We start from the raw sequence: 15850 nt of genomic DNA on the forward strand, positions 1-15850 counted from the left end.
CTCTGAATATTCCGATCTGCCCGGAATGTCCTGATCTGTCTGGCAATCCGTTCCAATCCCTCATGCGGCGCTAAGATGCCGCGGCCGCCCGTGACTTTTGAATTTTGAATGATTAAAATGGCCAAAAGGCGGAGCCGAGCAGCTGCAGCAATTGTTGGCGGAAACAATTACCAAGTTGTATGCAAAAGCGCCAATGGAGGACGAAACTTTCACGCCGCTCAATGTCAGGCCAGAGCAGGACATGTGGCAGGCGCCACCTGTGCCGCAACACACACACACGCACACACACACACCCAGGCAATCCTTGGCCGACGAAAAGGATTGGCAATTTTGTGCCAATTTTCTCCGCCTTCTGTTTGTTTATGAAACAAGTCACGTAAACGTTGTTGTGTGTCCTCGTGCCTCGTGCCCCATGCCATGCCATGCCTGGCCCCCCCTCAGGCCCCCCCTAGTATCTCTCTGCCAGGGGGCGTTGAACCGGGGGCATCTGGCTAAATGGGCGTGCCATCACCTTGTTGTGTTGGCTCCCCCCTTCCCGCTCCCCTCCCTGGCGATTGTCATTGCATCGAGAATTTAGCAATTGGCAAACGTCACGAAAGCAGCACCAAAAAAATAAAAGCAAAACAAAAACTTTCACGATCTTTCGCACCCTTCCTTTCGGCCGCCTCCTGCCGGATTGTTGATTTGCAAAAGTTTTCCCTCTCGCTTTTCCCCTTTCCTTCCCCTTTTCCGCGAATGTGTTTTGTTTTTGTTTTCTGTTGCCTGTTTGTTTTGTGCCCTGTTTATTGTATAAAATTTATGCCCCTATATTGTGCAATTGAAAAAGTTTGTCATATTTCACTGATTTTCCGCTTGTTCCGTCAGCGTTACAGTGCGTTCCATAGTTGTAGGGAGAGACAAAGGAAGATTTCCGTCGATGGAGGCCCCTCACAATAGGGGATTCCTTTCCATTGGATACTCCAGATTCTTCTCCTTGGCTTTCAACCAATCCCAACTCCAGATACTTGTGAAACGCACTGTACGGCTAGCGGTTAGCTCTTCATCGGCGTAGAACAGGCCGCAACGAGAATGTTGAAATAAGGGGAAACCAGAGCCGCTGGCAGAAACCATTATTTATGCATCGATTTCAAATCACTAAAAACAGAAAAGAACAACAAAAATCCATAAACAAAAACTCGTAAAGGAAAAAAGGAGGAGGAGGAGAGTTTCGAATAAACACAATAACAAAACGGAAGGCGGCAAATAAATAGACAACAGAGTCGAATGTGGGCAAACAATGCCTGCAATAAATATCCGTACATGTATGCATATGAGTGTTGGGATATGCAGGATATATATTGTAGAAATGAATTTCATGATATTTATGTCACGATTTGGCAATCAGTTCAATGACCAACCGAAGGGGGTGAAGGTACACTATTTTTATTTGCATTCAGGGCGCAGTCCAGTACAAAACCCACAGCCAGAATTTGGATCTAATTTTTCAGAATATCAGAGCTGTCTTCAGTAGTACTTCACTTTCCAACTACGCCTGCGGGATCTGTTTAAAGGAGCTTCATAGAAAAAGATTGATTCCTTTATGACTTCTTCTGGTACCAATTCCTGTGGATCCTCCTCTTGTGTTGGATAGGAGACCTTGAATTCCTTGCTAACTAAAGCAAGCTGAGGGGAACAGAGCGCATTTCTGATTTCCAACAACTCATCGATCACTGTTTTGTTGGTTTTCTTGCGGAAACGACGCTTCTTGGACGCCTTGTTCTGACACTTTTTCGGCGACTTGATGATATCGTATTGGATCTTATATTCCATTAGCTTTGGTTCGCCGTCCGGCAGGAACAGGCGCTTCAACTCGTCGCTAAAGTCCTCGTACTCATCCAAGTTGTCTGCAGAGACAGAGACAGACCCAGACCCGGGCACGTCCACGAACTCCGAATGAAAATAAGTCTTTACGACATTATAGCGCTCAATGGACAGTTTCAACCAGAAATTGCCCCTTTTGACGGCTGCAACAATACCCTTATCCCATTCCTGTTGTGCAAAAAATATGGAACGTTAGACGGTTATTTTGAAAGGAATTCCGCTTACCTCGATATCCTTTTCCATATAGACCATCAATTCGTAGTTCATTTGGTTCCCTTTCTCTACAGCTTTCAATGAAAACATATTTACTGAGATCAATTTTGATACGTGAAGCTGTGAAAAGGAATGTTTGAAACAATATGAGTATTCCTGAGAGTAAATTATATATTATTTCGATCAATGATAACGGAGACAACAGAGTTTAGATAAACAAATGAGGAAATGTTTTATATCAAATGAAACAGTTCCACATTGGCAACTAATGCTTGGAGTCATTGTAACATCAAAAACCCATTCTCAATGAATGCCAGAATTCCGGCTTCTTCTGCACATGAGAGCAGCACTTTGAACAGCGGGTACATCTTTTGGGACGTTCATTAGTGTGCGTACGTCTGCGCCTGTCATCATTATGCGCTTCGCATGCGTCTTCTCGAACTTCCTTCTTTATACCTTGCTTCCACCAACAACACCGCTCATCAACGATCGCAATCGTTCCCTTTCCTTTCGTCTCCTTACTTTTTCGCCAACATTCGCACATTTACCGTCGTTCCCTTTCTATGCCTTCTTACCATTCGTTCGCTTTCTGTATCTTCTGTCCCCCTCTCTCTTCGCATTCCCCGTTCAGGACGGGCCGTTAGAGAACGCAAGCGAATGCTAGGGCGAAGCGGACGAGACAGCGAGAGTTGGCAGCACTTTTAGTTAAATTGAGCAACAAACACATTTGGCAATAAAAATGATTCCACTTCCAGTTGCAGCCGTCACCCCCGCGCTTCGTATGTTTTCGAACTACTTTGCCCTAGTCGCCGTGTCTCTCTCACACTCACACAACCCATCGAAGCGAATACTCTCTCTCATTCAGTGGCAAAGGGTAGCCAAGGAGAAGTGGCAAAGCGCAAAGCATTGGCGGTATATTTAATACAAGGTGAGGTGCTCGCGTCTAGCGAGGTGCATATTACTGTCACAAACGCACATGGATGGGAGAGAAAAAACTTGCACGCTATTTATACAACAAATATGTATGTTAAAACTCTGCTGGAAACTGGAAATGCGTCACGTTATATTGATACACCTTGCAATCGACCTCATTCCCTCACACCCTCTATCTCACTCGCTCTCCCATACACAGAACAGTCCCTTCCAAAAAATAAAAATGCCCGCCGCAATGCGCTTGGAAGGAGTTTTGCACATTCCAACAGATTTATTTCACTCGAAATAGTTTCATTTTTGTTGCGTTATTGTAAGGGTTATTTGTTTTTGTTGCTTTTGCTGTTTGCCAGGAGTGACTGTAGAAAGTTTTTCTATTATTTTCAAATTTAACTTTGCCATTTGTTTGTTCATGTGTGTGTGGCTCTGCAGGGGGAAAGGAGAACCCTTTCCGGGCGGCATATAAAATGGCTCTAAAAGCTCAGAAGGGTCTAAGGCATAGGAGTTTTTAATATTTAACAAGTTTTTTCTTTTTGCTGTGAGTCTTTCGGTACGTTTTCCAATATGAAATATCACAGCAGCTTTCCAATGTGCACGCCAATACACTTACATTAAGGCTGGTGAGGAAGAGTGAGCGTGTGTTGAGAATTTCGTTGGATTTTACGAGTTGACACACAAAAGACTCAAAATGTGCACAAGATCACCACATTAAAAAAAAACACCGATTAAGTTGTTGCACTTAGATTCTATTGCATCTAAAACAAACAAAAAGAAACAGAAAAAAAAAACAAAAATTCAACTACAAACATAGACATGTTTTAGGTTGGAATATGCAGCAGGTGCCGTCCAACCCAGCATTTTGAGAAAATAAACATTACATTTACAAAATTTCACCTCGATTCTTGACGATCCACGATTATTAATTTATTTAAACACACAAAAACAAGGGTGTAAAATCACACGAATTAGCTCCGCCGAACTGCACACATATATATACACATACATATAGATAAAATACGCCGGCCACACGTTTTTTCAGTGTGACCGCACAACATAATCGATAGATATCAGAAATATTGCCGCCAAGAAAAAATTGAGATTTAATTTAATTAAAAGAAAAATTGGGCTGTTAAAGTATGAATGTAAGTTAATTAAGGGTTTTAATGGTCAAATTAATGTTAATGGTAGAAATATTAAAATTATTTAGCGCTTGTCCTCTTATCGATGTACATATATCGATATATCGAACAAACTCCGGCAGGCAATTCACTTCAAATAAGAAGAAATTTAATGAAAGGTGCTGTCAGGAAATATATATTATTTAATAAACGTTGTTTCTCAAAGTACAAAAACTTCTTATAAAGCTTTTGCGAGGCAGATTCATATCGATATACGGCAGTCGATTGCGCCCATACGGCATCCCCGATCTGCGTTGGCAAACAAAAAAATCAGTTGTCAGCGTTGATCCCGATTTGGCCGCGCAAGTTAATAATTGATGAAAGCAAGATGAGTTTAAAGCCTACTTCGTATGTATGTGAATCAGCGGTAAATGGGGATGTCTCTTGATATTTTCCAAATTACTTTCCTCTTATTGATCTTCAGACGCAGTTGGTAGAAGGCTGCACGCTCTCCGTGCGTATGGAAAAGCCAGATGTGTGGAAAATGGCGGAAATTTTGAGCACCAAAAAAGTGGGGAACAAGCGTCTATACTATGTGCACTTCTTGAATTGTGAGTAGGCTGGGAAGTCCGTCTTTAGTGATTAACATTGATTGCCTTTCAGTTAACAAGCGTCTGGATGACTGGTTCGACGAGAAGGATCTGGACTTGTCGTCTGTGCAGTTTCCTCGCAACCGACAGCGCTACGCAATGGAACGTTCTACAGGATCGCGGAAGAATCTCCCAAACGCCCCTTCCAAGCAATCCCAACTGAAGAAGAAGCCTGTACATGAAATCAAGAATGTGCAGTGGATTGAGCTGGGAAAGCATCGCATGAAGCCCTGGTACTTTTCGCCATATCCTGAGGTAATGTGCGCCGAGCCGTGCATCTACTTGTGCGAGTGGTGCCTAAAGTACGTGATGAATGCCACATGCCTGGCTCGCCATTTGATTAAATGCAATCTTCGCCATCCGCCTGGCGAGGAAATCTACCGCAAGGACACAATATCGTTCTTCGAGATTGACGGACGCCGGAGCATGACATACGCGCAGAATCTCTGCCTCCTGAGCAAGCTGTTCCTAGACGAAAAGACTCTGTATCACAACACAGATCCCTTCCTGTTCTACATAATGACAGTGTTCGACTCGCGCGGCTTCCATATGGTGGGATACTTCTCTAAGGAGAAGGTGAGCGAAGACAACAACTTGGCCTGTGTGTTGACTCTACCTCCGTACCAGCGCATGGGCTATGGCCGCCTGCTCATCGAGTTCAGCTACGAGTTGTCAAAGTGTGAGGGGAAGACCGGCACGCCAGAGAAACCGCTCTCGGACCTGGGGCTTCTCTCTTATCGTTCCTTCTGGGCCCAGGCCATACTCGATGTACTCATCAAGCAGAAGCTCGACGTGGCGGAGGACAAGATTACCATTTCCATCAAGTATACGCCTAAAGAGCACTGACTATTCATCTACTAACTGTTTGCTTTTTACTCTCAATAGTGAAATCTCTGAGAAGACTTCCATCAGCACAGATGATGTGGTATCCACGCTGACTCATCTGAAACTTATCAAGTACTATAAGAGCCGATACATTGTCTGCGTCAAAGGCGATGTCGTTGAGAATTATTTGAAAGACAAGGCCAAACCTCAACTGTGCATTGATGCCACCTGCCTGCGCTGGGTGCCCAAGGATTGGACTGGTTCAAAGAAACGCTAGGAATGAAATAATCCCTAGAATAGTCTATATTTTTAGATCGCATCAGCAAGCAGGAGTTCAATCTTCTACTACTTCTACCTCTTGAACAGACATTCCCGAATTAAACAGGATTCATTTAAGAATAGATATTACGTTTACTTTATTTATAGCTTTTAAGTTGTATGAGCAGATAAAAGGAATAGCGCTTACAGAAGGCCACTTCGACGAAGAAGGCGCCAGTGACGCCGACAATGGTTTCACGGTCGTTGACGAATGGGTCGCAGTAATACTAATGCCTCCTCGCCACTACAATCCTGGGCTGAATCTGCGCCTCTTCGTTCTGGGCCTTTGATTTCCTGTGAGCCATGTGTGCATCACGGAATAAGATGGAGGTTCTTCAGAGTGTGACTGGTTCAGAACCAGTGGTTCTCTAGCGACTTGTTTAAGTGTGCTTTTTCCAACACTGCGTCATTGGCAAAAGAATTCGTATTTTTGACAAAAAAAAAATCTTACAACTAACATAAATTGAATCATTAAAAATGGAGCCAATAAACAATGTACAATACACAAGCGAGCCGACAAGCGACGAATTTGAGGCGGAGGGCCAATTCATAATGCGAGTTCCCGAGGTAAGCGATATGGTCTTCTGCGTCTTGCCTCATGGGTGATTTACTATGTTAATTATATGCATTGCAGGATCGTGCCGAGACCATTCACGAGGCCATCAGGGATGGAAATGTACACAAGAAATTGAGCATTGCACTGAAGGAGGACCTGCGTCAGGGTCAGGTTTGGCTGGATGGCTCTATGCTCTACACGAAGCTCGTCGACCTGCCCTCAATCGTGGAAAGCTACAAGACGACGGACAAGAAGAACTTCTACAAGACTGCAGATATTTCCCAGATGCTCATATGCACCGAGAAGCCAGAGGAAATCGAATGCAAGTCATCAGAATCGGAAGAAGAGGCCGCCAATAAGCAGCCCCAAACTTACATGTATCCACATGGCATCACTCGTCCACTCAAGAACGTGAGCAGGCGTCGTTTCCGCAAGAAAATGCTAAATAATCCGGAAATGCCAGCCACCGATATCGCCAAGGAGCTGAAGTGGCTTCTCATCACGGACAGCCAGGCAATGGATGTCAAATACGAGATCATCAACGAGTCGGACAGCTCAGACCACTCTTCCGTCTGATATCAACTACAACTACAACGATTATTGTACAAATAAAATAAGATTTGTATCTTCTCCCAAAGGAGTGGTCCACCTAGAGATATTTCACTCTTTATACTATAAGGCATTAGGCAGTGGAGTACGTTTTATAGCAGAAAAGTTCTAGATTTTACTTTACTCGTTTACTTTATTCATAGTTTTTAAGGGTTATGTTTATAGCAGATACAACATGGAATATGGCCTACAGACGGCGTCCACGACGACCGCCCTTCCTGCGGGTGCCATCCGAGGGGATGGGAGTCAAGTCCTCGATGCGTCCAATCTTCATTCCCGAACGAGCCAGAGCACGCAGAGCAGACTGGCCACCGGGTCCGGGGGTCTTGTTTTTGTTGCCGCCAGTAGCCCGCAGATTGACTTTGAGGGCGGTGATGCCGAGGATCTTGCACTTCTCGGCGACATCCTGAGCAGCCAGCATAGCAGCGTATGGCGAAGCCTCGTCGCGATCGGCCTTAACCTTCATGCCGCCAGTGACGCGGGCCATGGTTTCGCGGCCGGACAAGTCGGTCACGTGGACGAATGTGTCGTTAAAGCTGGAAAAGATGTGGACCACGCCAAAGACTTCCTCGCCATCGCGAACCTGCGGTCCCAAGTGAACCTGCGGCTCTTCCTTCTGGGCCTTGGATTTTCTGGGAGGCATTTTGCAATCAATAAATGCTCGAGTCGTGGAATACGCAGAAAGATTTGTTCGCCGAGTTTTTTAAGCGTGATGTCAAAGCTCAGTGATGAGCAGCGACTTCTGATATATATCGCAAAAATATAATTATCTATCGATATATATCTATTCGAGCTAGAGAAACATCGATGTGAGCATCGGTGTTTCACCAGCTCCAGCTCCCATCCCTACTTACTCTTGAAGGAAGCGCGGAGAAGAAAGAAAACAACAATGTCCAATTCAGGTCCGAAAGAAAAAATTTGTATTCGTAAATTAATACAAAAGACTATGAACATTACGAAGGCCGGCATTGCGTATCGCAGAGGCATTTTCAAGGTAAGTACAAACCATGTTAGGCTGCATTTCTTACAGATGATTCATGCCAAATATATTTGCTTATTAGAATCCGGTTTGCGTTTGCTGGTCTAGAAACGAACTAAGGAAAATTCGGGAGAAGATAATTAATGAAAATAAACCGGGGAATGTCCGGATCGTCTCCGAAATAATTAAAATTTCAAGGGAAAACAAGAAGGAAGATGATCTACTAGAGATTGAGCATAAATTGAGAACCGTGGACCTTGCTGACCGCAATGAGGTGCAAGACGAACAGCCAGACGATGTCGTCAAGAAGGGGGACGGCATGAACATGGATATGGTCGATTAATGGCTTTCGCAACTTCAGCTGCATTACCACAGCATTCACGTTACCTAATAAATTAATGTGTCTCAGTTTTGACATCAGCAAAGCAAATAAATGTGCAGCTCGAGTATAATTTTTTCTGCCTTAACCTCACTATTTATTTTCAAGACCGCGCTGTGTGCACGAGTGTATGCCCCACTCACATGCACACACACCAGCGCCATGCATGAATCTACTCTATAGTCGTCTCTTTCTTTCTTCTACTTCTGCTCAAAAAGGTGAAGCGCCATTTTCGTTGGTGGATTTGAACTCTATTTATGCATGATCCCTCATGATCAATCAAATGTGTGTGCTCTCCATTCCTAGAGATTCGTTTAATAGTTATGTATGTCTGTTCATTCCCCACATCTAGATTCTTGTTCCTCTCCATCACGCCTTTTTGTTGCCATTTAGCTTTCTGCCTCTTCTATACCAAACACTCTACTACTGCCCTCTGTACGTACCTTTCTCCTCCTCTATGCACCACTCACATATACACACACCAGCACCATGCTTGAATTTACTCTATAGTCGTCTCTTTCTTCTGCTTCGGAGCTATTGCTGCTCAAAAAGGTAAAGCACCATATTCGTTCACCACTTACTCTTGAAGTAAGCGCGGAGAAGAAAACAAAAATGTCCAATTCAGGTTCGAAAGGAAAAATTGGTATTCGTAATCTAATACAGAAGACCATGAAAATAAACAAAACCATTAAGAAGGACGGCTTTGTGCGTTGCAAAGGCATTTTCTGCCATGTAAGTAAAAACCATATTAAGCTGCATTTCTTACAGATGATTCATGCCAAATATATTTGCTTATTAGAATCCGGTTTGCGGTTGCTGGACTAGAGTCGAACTAAGGAAACTTAAGGAGAAGATAATTAATGAACATAATCTGAGGAATATCCGGATCGTCTCCGAAATAATTAAAATTTCAAGGGAAAACAAGAAGGAAGATGATCTACTAGAGATCGAGCATAAATTGAGAACCGTGGACCTTGCTGACCGCAATGAGGTGCAAGACGAACAGCCAGACGATGTCGTCAAGAAGGGGGACGGCATGAACATGGATATGGTCGAATAATGGCTTTCGCAACTTCAGCTGCATTACCACAGCATTAACGATACCTAATAAATGAATGTGTCTCAGTTTTGACATCAGCAAAGCAAATAAATGTGCAGCTCGAGTATAATTTTTTCTGCCTTAACCTCACTATTTATTTTCAAGAACTCGCTGTGTGCACGAGTGTATGCCCCACTCACATGCACACACACCAGCGCCATGCATGAATCTACTCTATAGACGTCTCTTTCTTCTGCTTCGACGCTACTTCTGCTCAAAAAGGTGAAGCGCCACATTCGTTGGTGGCTCCTAATATTGTAGATTTGAACTCTATTTATGCATGATTCCCCCATGATCAATCAAATGTGTGTTTGTCCAATTCTGGAGATTCGTTTAATAGTTATGTCTGTTCATTCCCCACATTTAGATTCCTGTTCCTGTCCATCGAGCTTTTCGGTTTCCATTTAGCTTTCTGCTTCGTCTCTGGCTTTTTTCCGTCTCTCCTATGCCATGTTGCAACGCACTCTACTGCTGCCCTCTGTGCTGTACCTTTCTGCTCCTCTAAACAAACACACCTAGACAAGGTGGCCAAATTACTGCCGGTTTGCCGCTGTAGTTGTAGTTGTCGTTGCCGTTGCCGGGTGTCAGTGTTGCCACCTTGTCGGCGAAAAGTAAGAAAAAATGTGAGCGAAGGAAAGAGAAAGAACAGTTGCAAATGTTGCATTTGCATGCATGGACAGTGCAGTCCGGTGTCATCCTGACCCCCGTTCATCCATTGCTTCCACCCCACCCACCATTCCCCTTCTCAGCAACATCCGGTGCACAGTAGGACTTTTTTCCGAAAAAGTGGTATTTTTATTTATTATAATTTAGGAAATCTATAAGCTGCAAAGCAAAAGCTTATAATTATTGGATTGGGTATTCCCCGAAGGCTCCGATCAATGTATTTAAGTGGAGACCACTGTGCGTCGGGCAGTTCCAAGCACACTACACACACACACACACACACACACACTGATACAGGTGAACGGTGTCGCTGCTATTTAGACAAGTGACATATGCGCCATGCACACAGAGCGAGAGAGAGAAGGAGGGAGACAGAGTGGGATAGAAGAAGACACGCACACACACATGGCAGCTTCATGCAACATGCAAAATGGTGTGTCAAAAAGGAAAGCCGCGTCGGTTTCTGTTTGTCCCAACCCTACACCCACCCACCCATCCGTTCTCCACTCTTCTCCTCTCCTCCTCCTCTTCCGAGCACCTCTCGCGCCGACTGTTCGGCTGCAGCAAGCAGATAGCAGAGGATGTTGCCGCCGCCGCAGTCACCGTCTACGCCAGTGCACAGTGGTTCACGTCTAGTGTGGCGGATCTGTGGAGGTGCATGGATATAGAATTTTATTTTATAAGGAAAACATACTTCATTTTTAACCCACTCAAATCCTCTGGTAATAACAATATCTTGGGACTTTAAAAAGTGCTTTTGGAACACTGTTTCTCACCTCCGCTGATCCTGATGCTGCCGCTGCCGCTTCAGTCCAACACCTGCGGCACCGGCTCCTGCTCCAGCTCCTGCTCCGTGGCACGGGCTTAAAAAGGAAGCTTTGCCAGAGCGCAAATTGCAGGAAGCAACGGGCAGCGAACAAACAGAAACAGAAACACACGCACACCTGCACAGATGGACAAACAAACAAACAAACAAAAAACCAAACAGAACTAAACAACAAACTTGTGTGTGAATCTTTAGTCTCGTTCCGTATATTTTTTACTGCTGCCCTGCTGTTCTGGCCCTTGTTTTTGACACAGTTCAGGGGAGCAGTCAACGTTGGTTCCTCCGCTCCACTGCTCCCGCTCCTGCTCCTCCTCCGCCTGCTGTTGCCTTCCGCTTTTAGTTGCAATTAAACAAGCTACTGCCGAAGCAGACGAGGCAGAAAGTCCAACAGCGACCGTGCCAGAGACACATCGCTCATCAGTGCAATGTCCAATTTGCATGCATTCCATTCCATGTATCTCCATCTCTCATAGTGTCTCCCTTTTTCGCCTTTACTCTGTTTTTCAGCTGTAACTCACAATCAGTAGAACGGGAAACATATTTGAGACATTTTTGAATAAAGTCATGCACGAATCGCAGGAGTTTCCTAACAAAGAAAACATCCGTATAAAAAATGTCCCTTTAGAAATGAGAACAAAGAAATAAATCTGCTTTACCTTAACTATAAGACCGCTTATTTCCGTTGCTTAACTGCCACTAAATGTATCAAATAAAAATCCATATATGTATGTACAAAAAATAGCCCCAATCAATTAATACCCATTCATTTCGCTTGGTGGGGGGGGGGGGGGGGGGGGGGGGGGGGGGGGGGTCGGGGCTGGGATTGTTTTTCATTAGTTATTCATAAATTTGATAACTGCTCGGCACGAGTGAAAAACATTCCGTGTTTAAATTCAATCAAAGTTGACGTCTGTCGATTAGCACCAGGCACTGTGTGGGAGGAAAACCCATCCGAAAATGGAACCAAAAGATCTACGGGCGGAGAAAAAACGGGAAAACATTGAACCGTAAATATTTACCTATAAAAATTGTTTAAGCATTTTATGTTGGCGCAGCAGTTGCCATGACGGAATATATACGATATATATACAGACGATATATACGATATATGTATATGAGATATATGGGGAAAGGTTAAGGCGCAGACTGTACATGTATATATGCATTTTTTTGGTGCTACAAAATTAAATTAAAAATTTTTTATGCCTCTCTTCGGTTCGGTTAGCTTTTGGGTTTCCTGGGCTCCACGGGCTTCCCGGGGAGCTGCGTGGCTTGACAGGCGCCAGGCAAATAAATTTCTGTTTCGCTGGGCTGTGTATCGCATGACATATGCATCAAAGTGTGTGGCATGTGGCAGGGGCCGGCATGGGGGCGTGTGCGTATCACAGCTGCCTGTCGCAGCTGTCAATAAGTGGGCCGAGTCGACGTTAAAAATCAGGCATTAAAATATGCTGTTCATCCTTCCTATGCCCGCACCCCGCCTACCCCTCCGCTATGCTCGTTGTTAATGCGTTGCATAAGCCGTAGCTGAGAGTGTTGCCCCTTGCCCCTTGCATGGGGCAAGTAGATACAAAGTGCGATACAAAGAGCAAACTCTGCACCGTTTTGGCCATCGATATCGTACATCAGCCACGCCCCACACAAAGGCATGCCCTGCCCCAAAGTTTTGGCTTAATTTTAATTTGTTGCAAAGTTCAAAGGATGGGATGGGAGGACCCCCTTCCGAATGTGTACTTGCATAAATGCGTATGTGTCTAGGGCAGAGGGTCGATCGGGAAGTTTGAGTGGATGAATGGATCATCCAATCGTTGGGACCATTACCAGACCATTCTTTGGGCGATGGCCTGGATTAAGGAGCAAATAGATCTCCCTCCACGGACTGATTCCCCTTGAAAATCTGCATTTCCTTGGCCAACCCTCGGCGGGTGAGGGCAGTTCCACTTGGATGTGTGGCCCTTGCCAGGGAAAACTTTTTAAATAGTTACACAAACTGCAAAACGCTTTTCATTTTGCGTTCTGGCCAGAGAAAACGGAGTTTCCAGCATTCTGGCCAAGCATTTGCCATTTCCATTGCACTTCGATTTCGGTTTGGCTGCACAGAAAAGTACACAGAACTTTTATGAAAGAAAATGAAATGAAAATCCTGATCCGAGTCCCCATTCCCCGCATTCCCCCCCTTCGCCAACCCCAATCCCTCAAAGCTTTTCCAAACTAAACAAATCTTTAGTTTTTGGCTTTAACTTTGTGGAAACAATTAAATGGAATTTAAAGTGAAAAAAACCCCAAAGAGAGGAAAGATTTCCGGGTCAGAATCCTTTAAGCAAACACTTCAGATCCAAGGAGCGGAAACTTTCCGAATTCCTGAAGCAATTAGCAGCTGCAGAGGATATGCTCGTACATTTCCACTGTGAAATCGAATCGGACAGCGGCACACTCATTAGGAATTAGGACCTCCCGCCATCCAGGCCGAACCCGAAGCCGAAACCAAAACCGAATGTATTAATAAAATAATAATTAAATGTGTCAAAGTTTCCAAAGAGTAATTAATTATAATTATATAGACAAAACTTGACCAAATCACATCCACAAAGGCACCCACACATCCTCTGGAAATTCGAGACGGTTGCAGCCACAGTGAGGGCTCCTTCTGCAGGACCCTGCGCATGCATGAGACCCATCGAATGCTCGTCCAGGCTTCACTGTCCAGGCAAAACTTTCCTTATTGGCCCGCTCGCATTAAATGTTTAATGGGCTTGGGTGACAAAGCACCTGCTCGTGTAACAACAACAAAATATGGCCGCCTTTGATGATGGCCAAAGGAAAAGTTGTACTCGAGTTGGTGTTGACCCAAACATGCCCTAGTTTTGTCCGGGTTTCGAGGTAGTATCATAATTAATATGGTCAGCGGAGAGTAGGGAATGGGAGTCCATGCATTCAAGACTTTGGTGGGTAACCCCTGCCTTGGTACTCGGCTATAATCTACCTATATATAACCTCTTCCCGTCGATGCTTAAATTACACTTGATTCAATCCTATTCATGCCACTCTCTCCCACATATCCTACAGGGTATTCCATCCCAATCAGCCACATACTTAGGGGCATGGACCTGAACCCGGAGCTGGCTGGAAAGTTTTGCTCAGTTTTGTTCTTTCGGGCTTGGGGGCTGGGTTTTGGGGTCACACCCAATCCATCAGTTAATAAAAATGTGACAAAATGAATCGTTAGCCAGAGAAACCGGGGGGCCAGAGTGTGAGTGGACAGGTGGATCCCGGAGGGAGAGCACATTGGAAAATAATAAATCATAGGGAACCCGTACAGAAGAACCGAACCGAAGCGAACCGAAACTTAAAGTCAGCCATAAAGTGCACCTGTGTGGCAGGATGCGTGTGTGGCTGCGAACAGCAGCTGGCAACAATTTGCTACGTGCCACCGATGCGATGCGCTTCCCTGTCAGCTATTGTCCCGGCCAAAAATGTGTAACAAAACTGAGGCGGGAGTCGAGAGAGAGTGTGGGGAGTGGCGAGTGCCTGCTCGTGTGTGTGGCAAATGAGTTTAATCACCTTCGAGATAGATGGAGAGGACGACATACAGTGAAACGTCGGTGAATGATAGTTCCTAGAGGCTCCTATTGCTCCCGATTTCTTTCCTCATGGAAGGACCGCACTGTACTTGCCTCCTTTCGCATCCTCCGAGGCGGTTGACACAGTTTCTGAAGGCGTTGCAATTGAAGTGTTGCTTAAACAAAAGCTAAAACTTAAATTGCTGTGAAATTGTCTGTGCCAAGATGCAGTCACTCCTCATCCTCCCGCCTTGTCCTCCTGAAAAATGGCAAACGTTTGCCATTTTTTTGTTGTTTTTTGCTGGTTAGTTGTTGGCGTGGCGGCGTGGCTGCTACTCAAGATGCAAGTTGCACAAACTCCAAAGGAGCAGAGGCAAGAGAGGGAGCAGAGGGGGCTCAGTGGCGGCAACATTTATGGCGTCGGCAAACGTTGCTTAACTGCTCCAAGAGCCACTTGACGCAATGCTTTGACCAAGTAGCGGGTGACAAGCCAAGCGCTTTGTGGCTGTCAAGTGGCTCCAGCTTCCCCTTCCCTTTTTTTTTGGTGCTAGTCGTACTCGCTTCGACTCCACACATAAGTGCACTTGACACAGAGACTGCAACAAAGTTGCCTCTTGGATCGCCTCGGCAGTGGCAACAAATTGCAGTTTGGTCTGGCGAGAGGCAGCGACTTTAACTGGTGACCTTGTGGGTTACTGTGGGTGGGCACTGTAGTACCTAAGGAATAGGAAGATGTGGAATTTTTAGAGATTTCAGAGGACACTATTACTCTTCCTATTGGGTATCTTTACTATCCTATACTTCTCTACTAATTCTAATTATGTGCCAAATCATATACCAAAGGAACACTTCAATGCCCTTCCAACCACAGTGCAGCGTGACAGTCCACAGCCAGAGACGACATCGAGGACGGGCACTGGACACTTTGTCAAAATGTTGCCCCATCCCTTTTGCTGTTTGCCAAATTAAATCTAAACCATTGGCCACAAAAGCGCAACATCTTACCAAACTGAACAGCAGGGCCGGCGAAGTAGGGGACGGCAGAGGCGGCGCGTGTGTACAGTTGTGCTTGCAGACAACTATCGATTGGTGGTGGCCAAGGCACAGATGTAGCACACTTTGTGGCTGGATGGAAGTCAAAGAATGGTCGGCGGGAGGGGCGGGGAAGGGAGGGGCAACGAAAGAAAAAATAAACTTTTGCTAATACAATAATAAAAAGTTACTACGTGCAGTGTTGCAAAGAGTAAGAAAGGCAGACAGAG

The 15850-nt window shown here is 45.0% G+C and overlaps 5 protein-coding genes across 6 annotated transcripts; 3 read left to right on the plus strand and 2 right to left on the minus strand.

Annotated features, from left to right (window-relative positions):
* Positions 1 to 1314: 1314 nt before the first annotated feature.
* Positions 1315 to 2756, minus strand: LOC6595416. Of its 2 annotated transcripts, XM_026988790.1 has the most exons (4): positions 2649 to 2756; positions 2086 to 2193; positions 1597 to 2028; positions 1315 to 1540 (listed from the first exon to the last, which is right to left on the minus strand). In XM_026988790.1, exons 1-4 carry the CDS (start codon positions 2691 to 2693, stop codon positions 1526 to 1528), a joined length of 600 nt encoding a protein of 199 aa, XP_026844591.1. In that variant the 5' UTR covers positions 2694 to 2756; the 3' UTR covers positions 1315 to 1525. The 2 variants fall into 2 exon arrangements, with proteins under 2 accessions (XP_026844591.1, XP_002020838.2); XM_002020802.2 differs by having other exon boundaries at positions 1315 to 2028; positions 2649 to 2751.
* Positions 2757 to 4410: 1654 nt separating this feature from the next.
* LOC6595415 (histone acetyltransferase Tip60) lies at positions 4411 to 5975 on the plus strand. Its single transcript, XM_026988813.1, has 4 exons — positions 4411 to 4533; positions 4606 to 4732; positions 4785 to 5595; positions 5657 to 5975. The coding sequence occupies exons 1-4, from the start codon at positions 4510 to 4512 to the stop codon at positions 5871 to 5873; spliced, it is 1179 nt and encodes a 392-aa protein (XP_026844614.1). The 5' UTR covers positions 4411 to 4509; the 3' UTR covers positions 5874 to 5975.
* Positions 5976 to 6402: 427 nt separating this feature from the next.
* On the plus strand, positions 6403 to 7124 carry LOC6595363 (transcription initiation factor TFIID subunit 7). The gene is made up of 2 exons (XM_002020800.2): positions 6403 to 6481; positions 6549 to 7124. The coding sequence occupies exons 1-2, from the start codon at positions 6467 to 6469 to the stop codon at positions 7044 to 7046; spliced, it is 513 nt and encodes a 170-aa protein (XP_002020836.2). The 5' UTR covers positions 6403 to 6466; the 3' UTR covers positions 7047 to 7124.
* Positions 7125 to 7208: 84 nt separating this feature from the next.
* Positions 7209 to 7771, minus strand: LOC6595362 (40S ribosomal protein S14a). The gene has a single exon (XM_002020799.2). It carries the CDS (start codon positions 7720 to 7722, stop codon positions 7267 to 7269), a length of 456 nt encoding a protein of 151 aa, XP_002020835.2. The 5' UTR covers positions 7723 to 7771; the 3' UTR covers positions 7209 to 7266.
* Positions 7772 to 7955: 184 nt separating this feature from the next.
* Positions 7956 to 8491, plus strand: LOC113565783. Its single transcript, XM_026988917.1, has 2 exons — positions 7956 to 8073; positions 8141 to 8491. The coding sequence occupies exons 1-2, from the start codon at positions 7969 to 7971 to the stop codon at positions 8399 to 8401; spliced, it is 366 nt and encodes a 121-aa protein (XP_026844718.1). The 5' UTR covers positions 7956 to 7968; the 3' UTR covers positions 8402 to 8491.
* The last annotated feature ends 7359 nt before the right edge of the window (positions 8492 to 15850 follow it).

This window comes from Drosophila persimilis, unplaced genomic scaffold (genome assembly GCF_003286085.1).
Source record: "Drosophila persimilis strain 14011-0111.01,24,50 unplaced genomic scaffold, DperRS2 tig00000191-arrow-pilon, whole genome shotgun sequence".
Classification (NCBI taxonomy): Eukaryota; Metazoa; Arthropoda; class Insecta; order Diptera; family Drosophilidae; genus Drosophila; species Drosophila persimilis.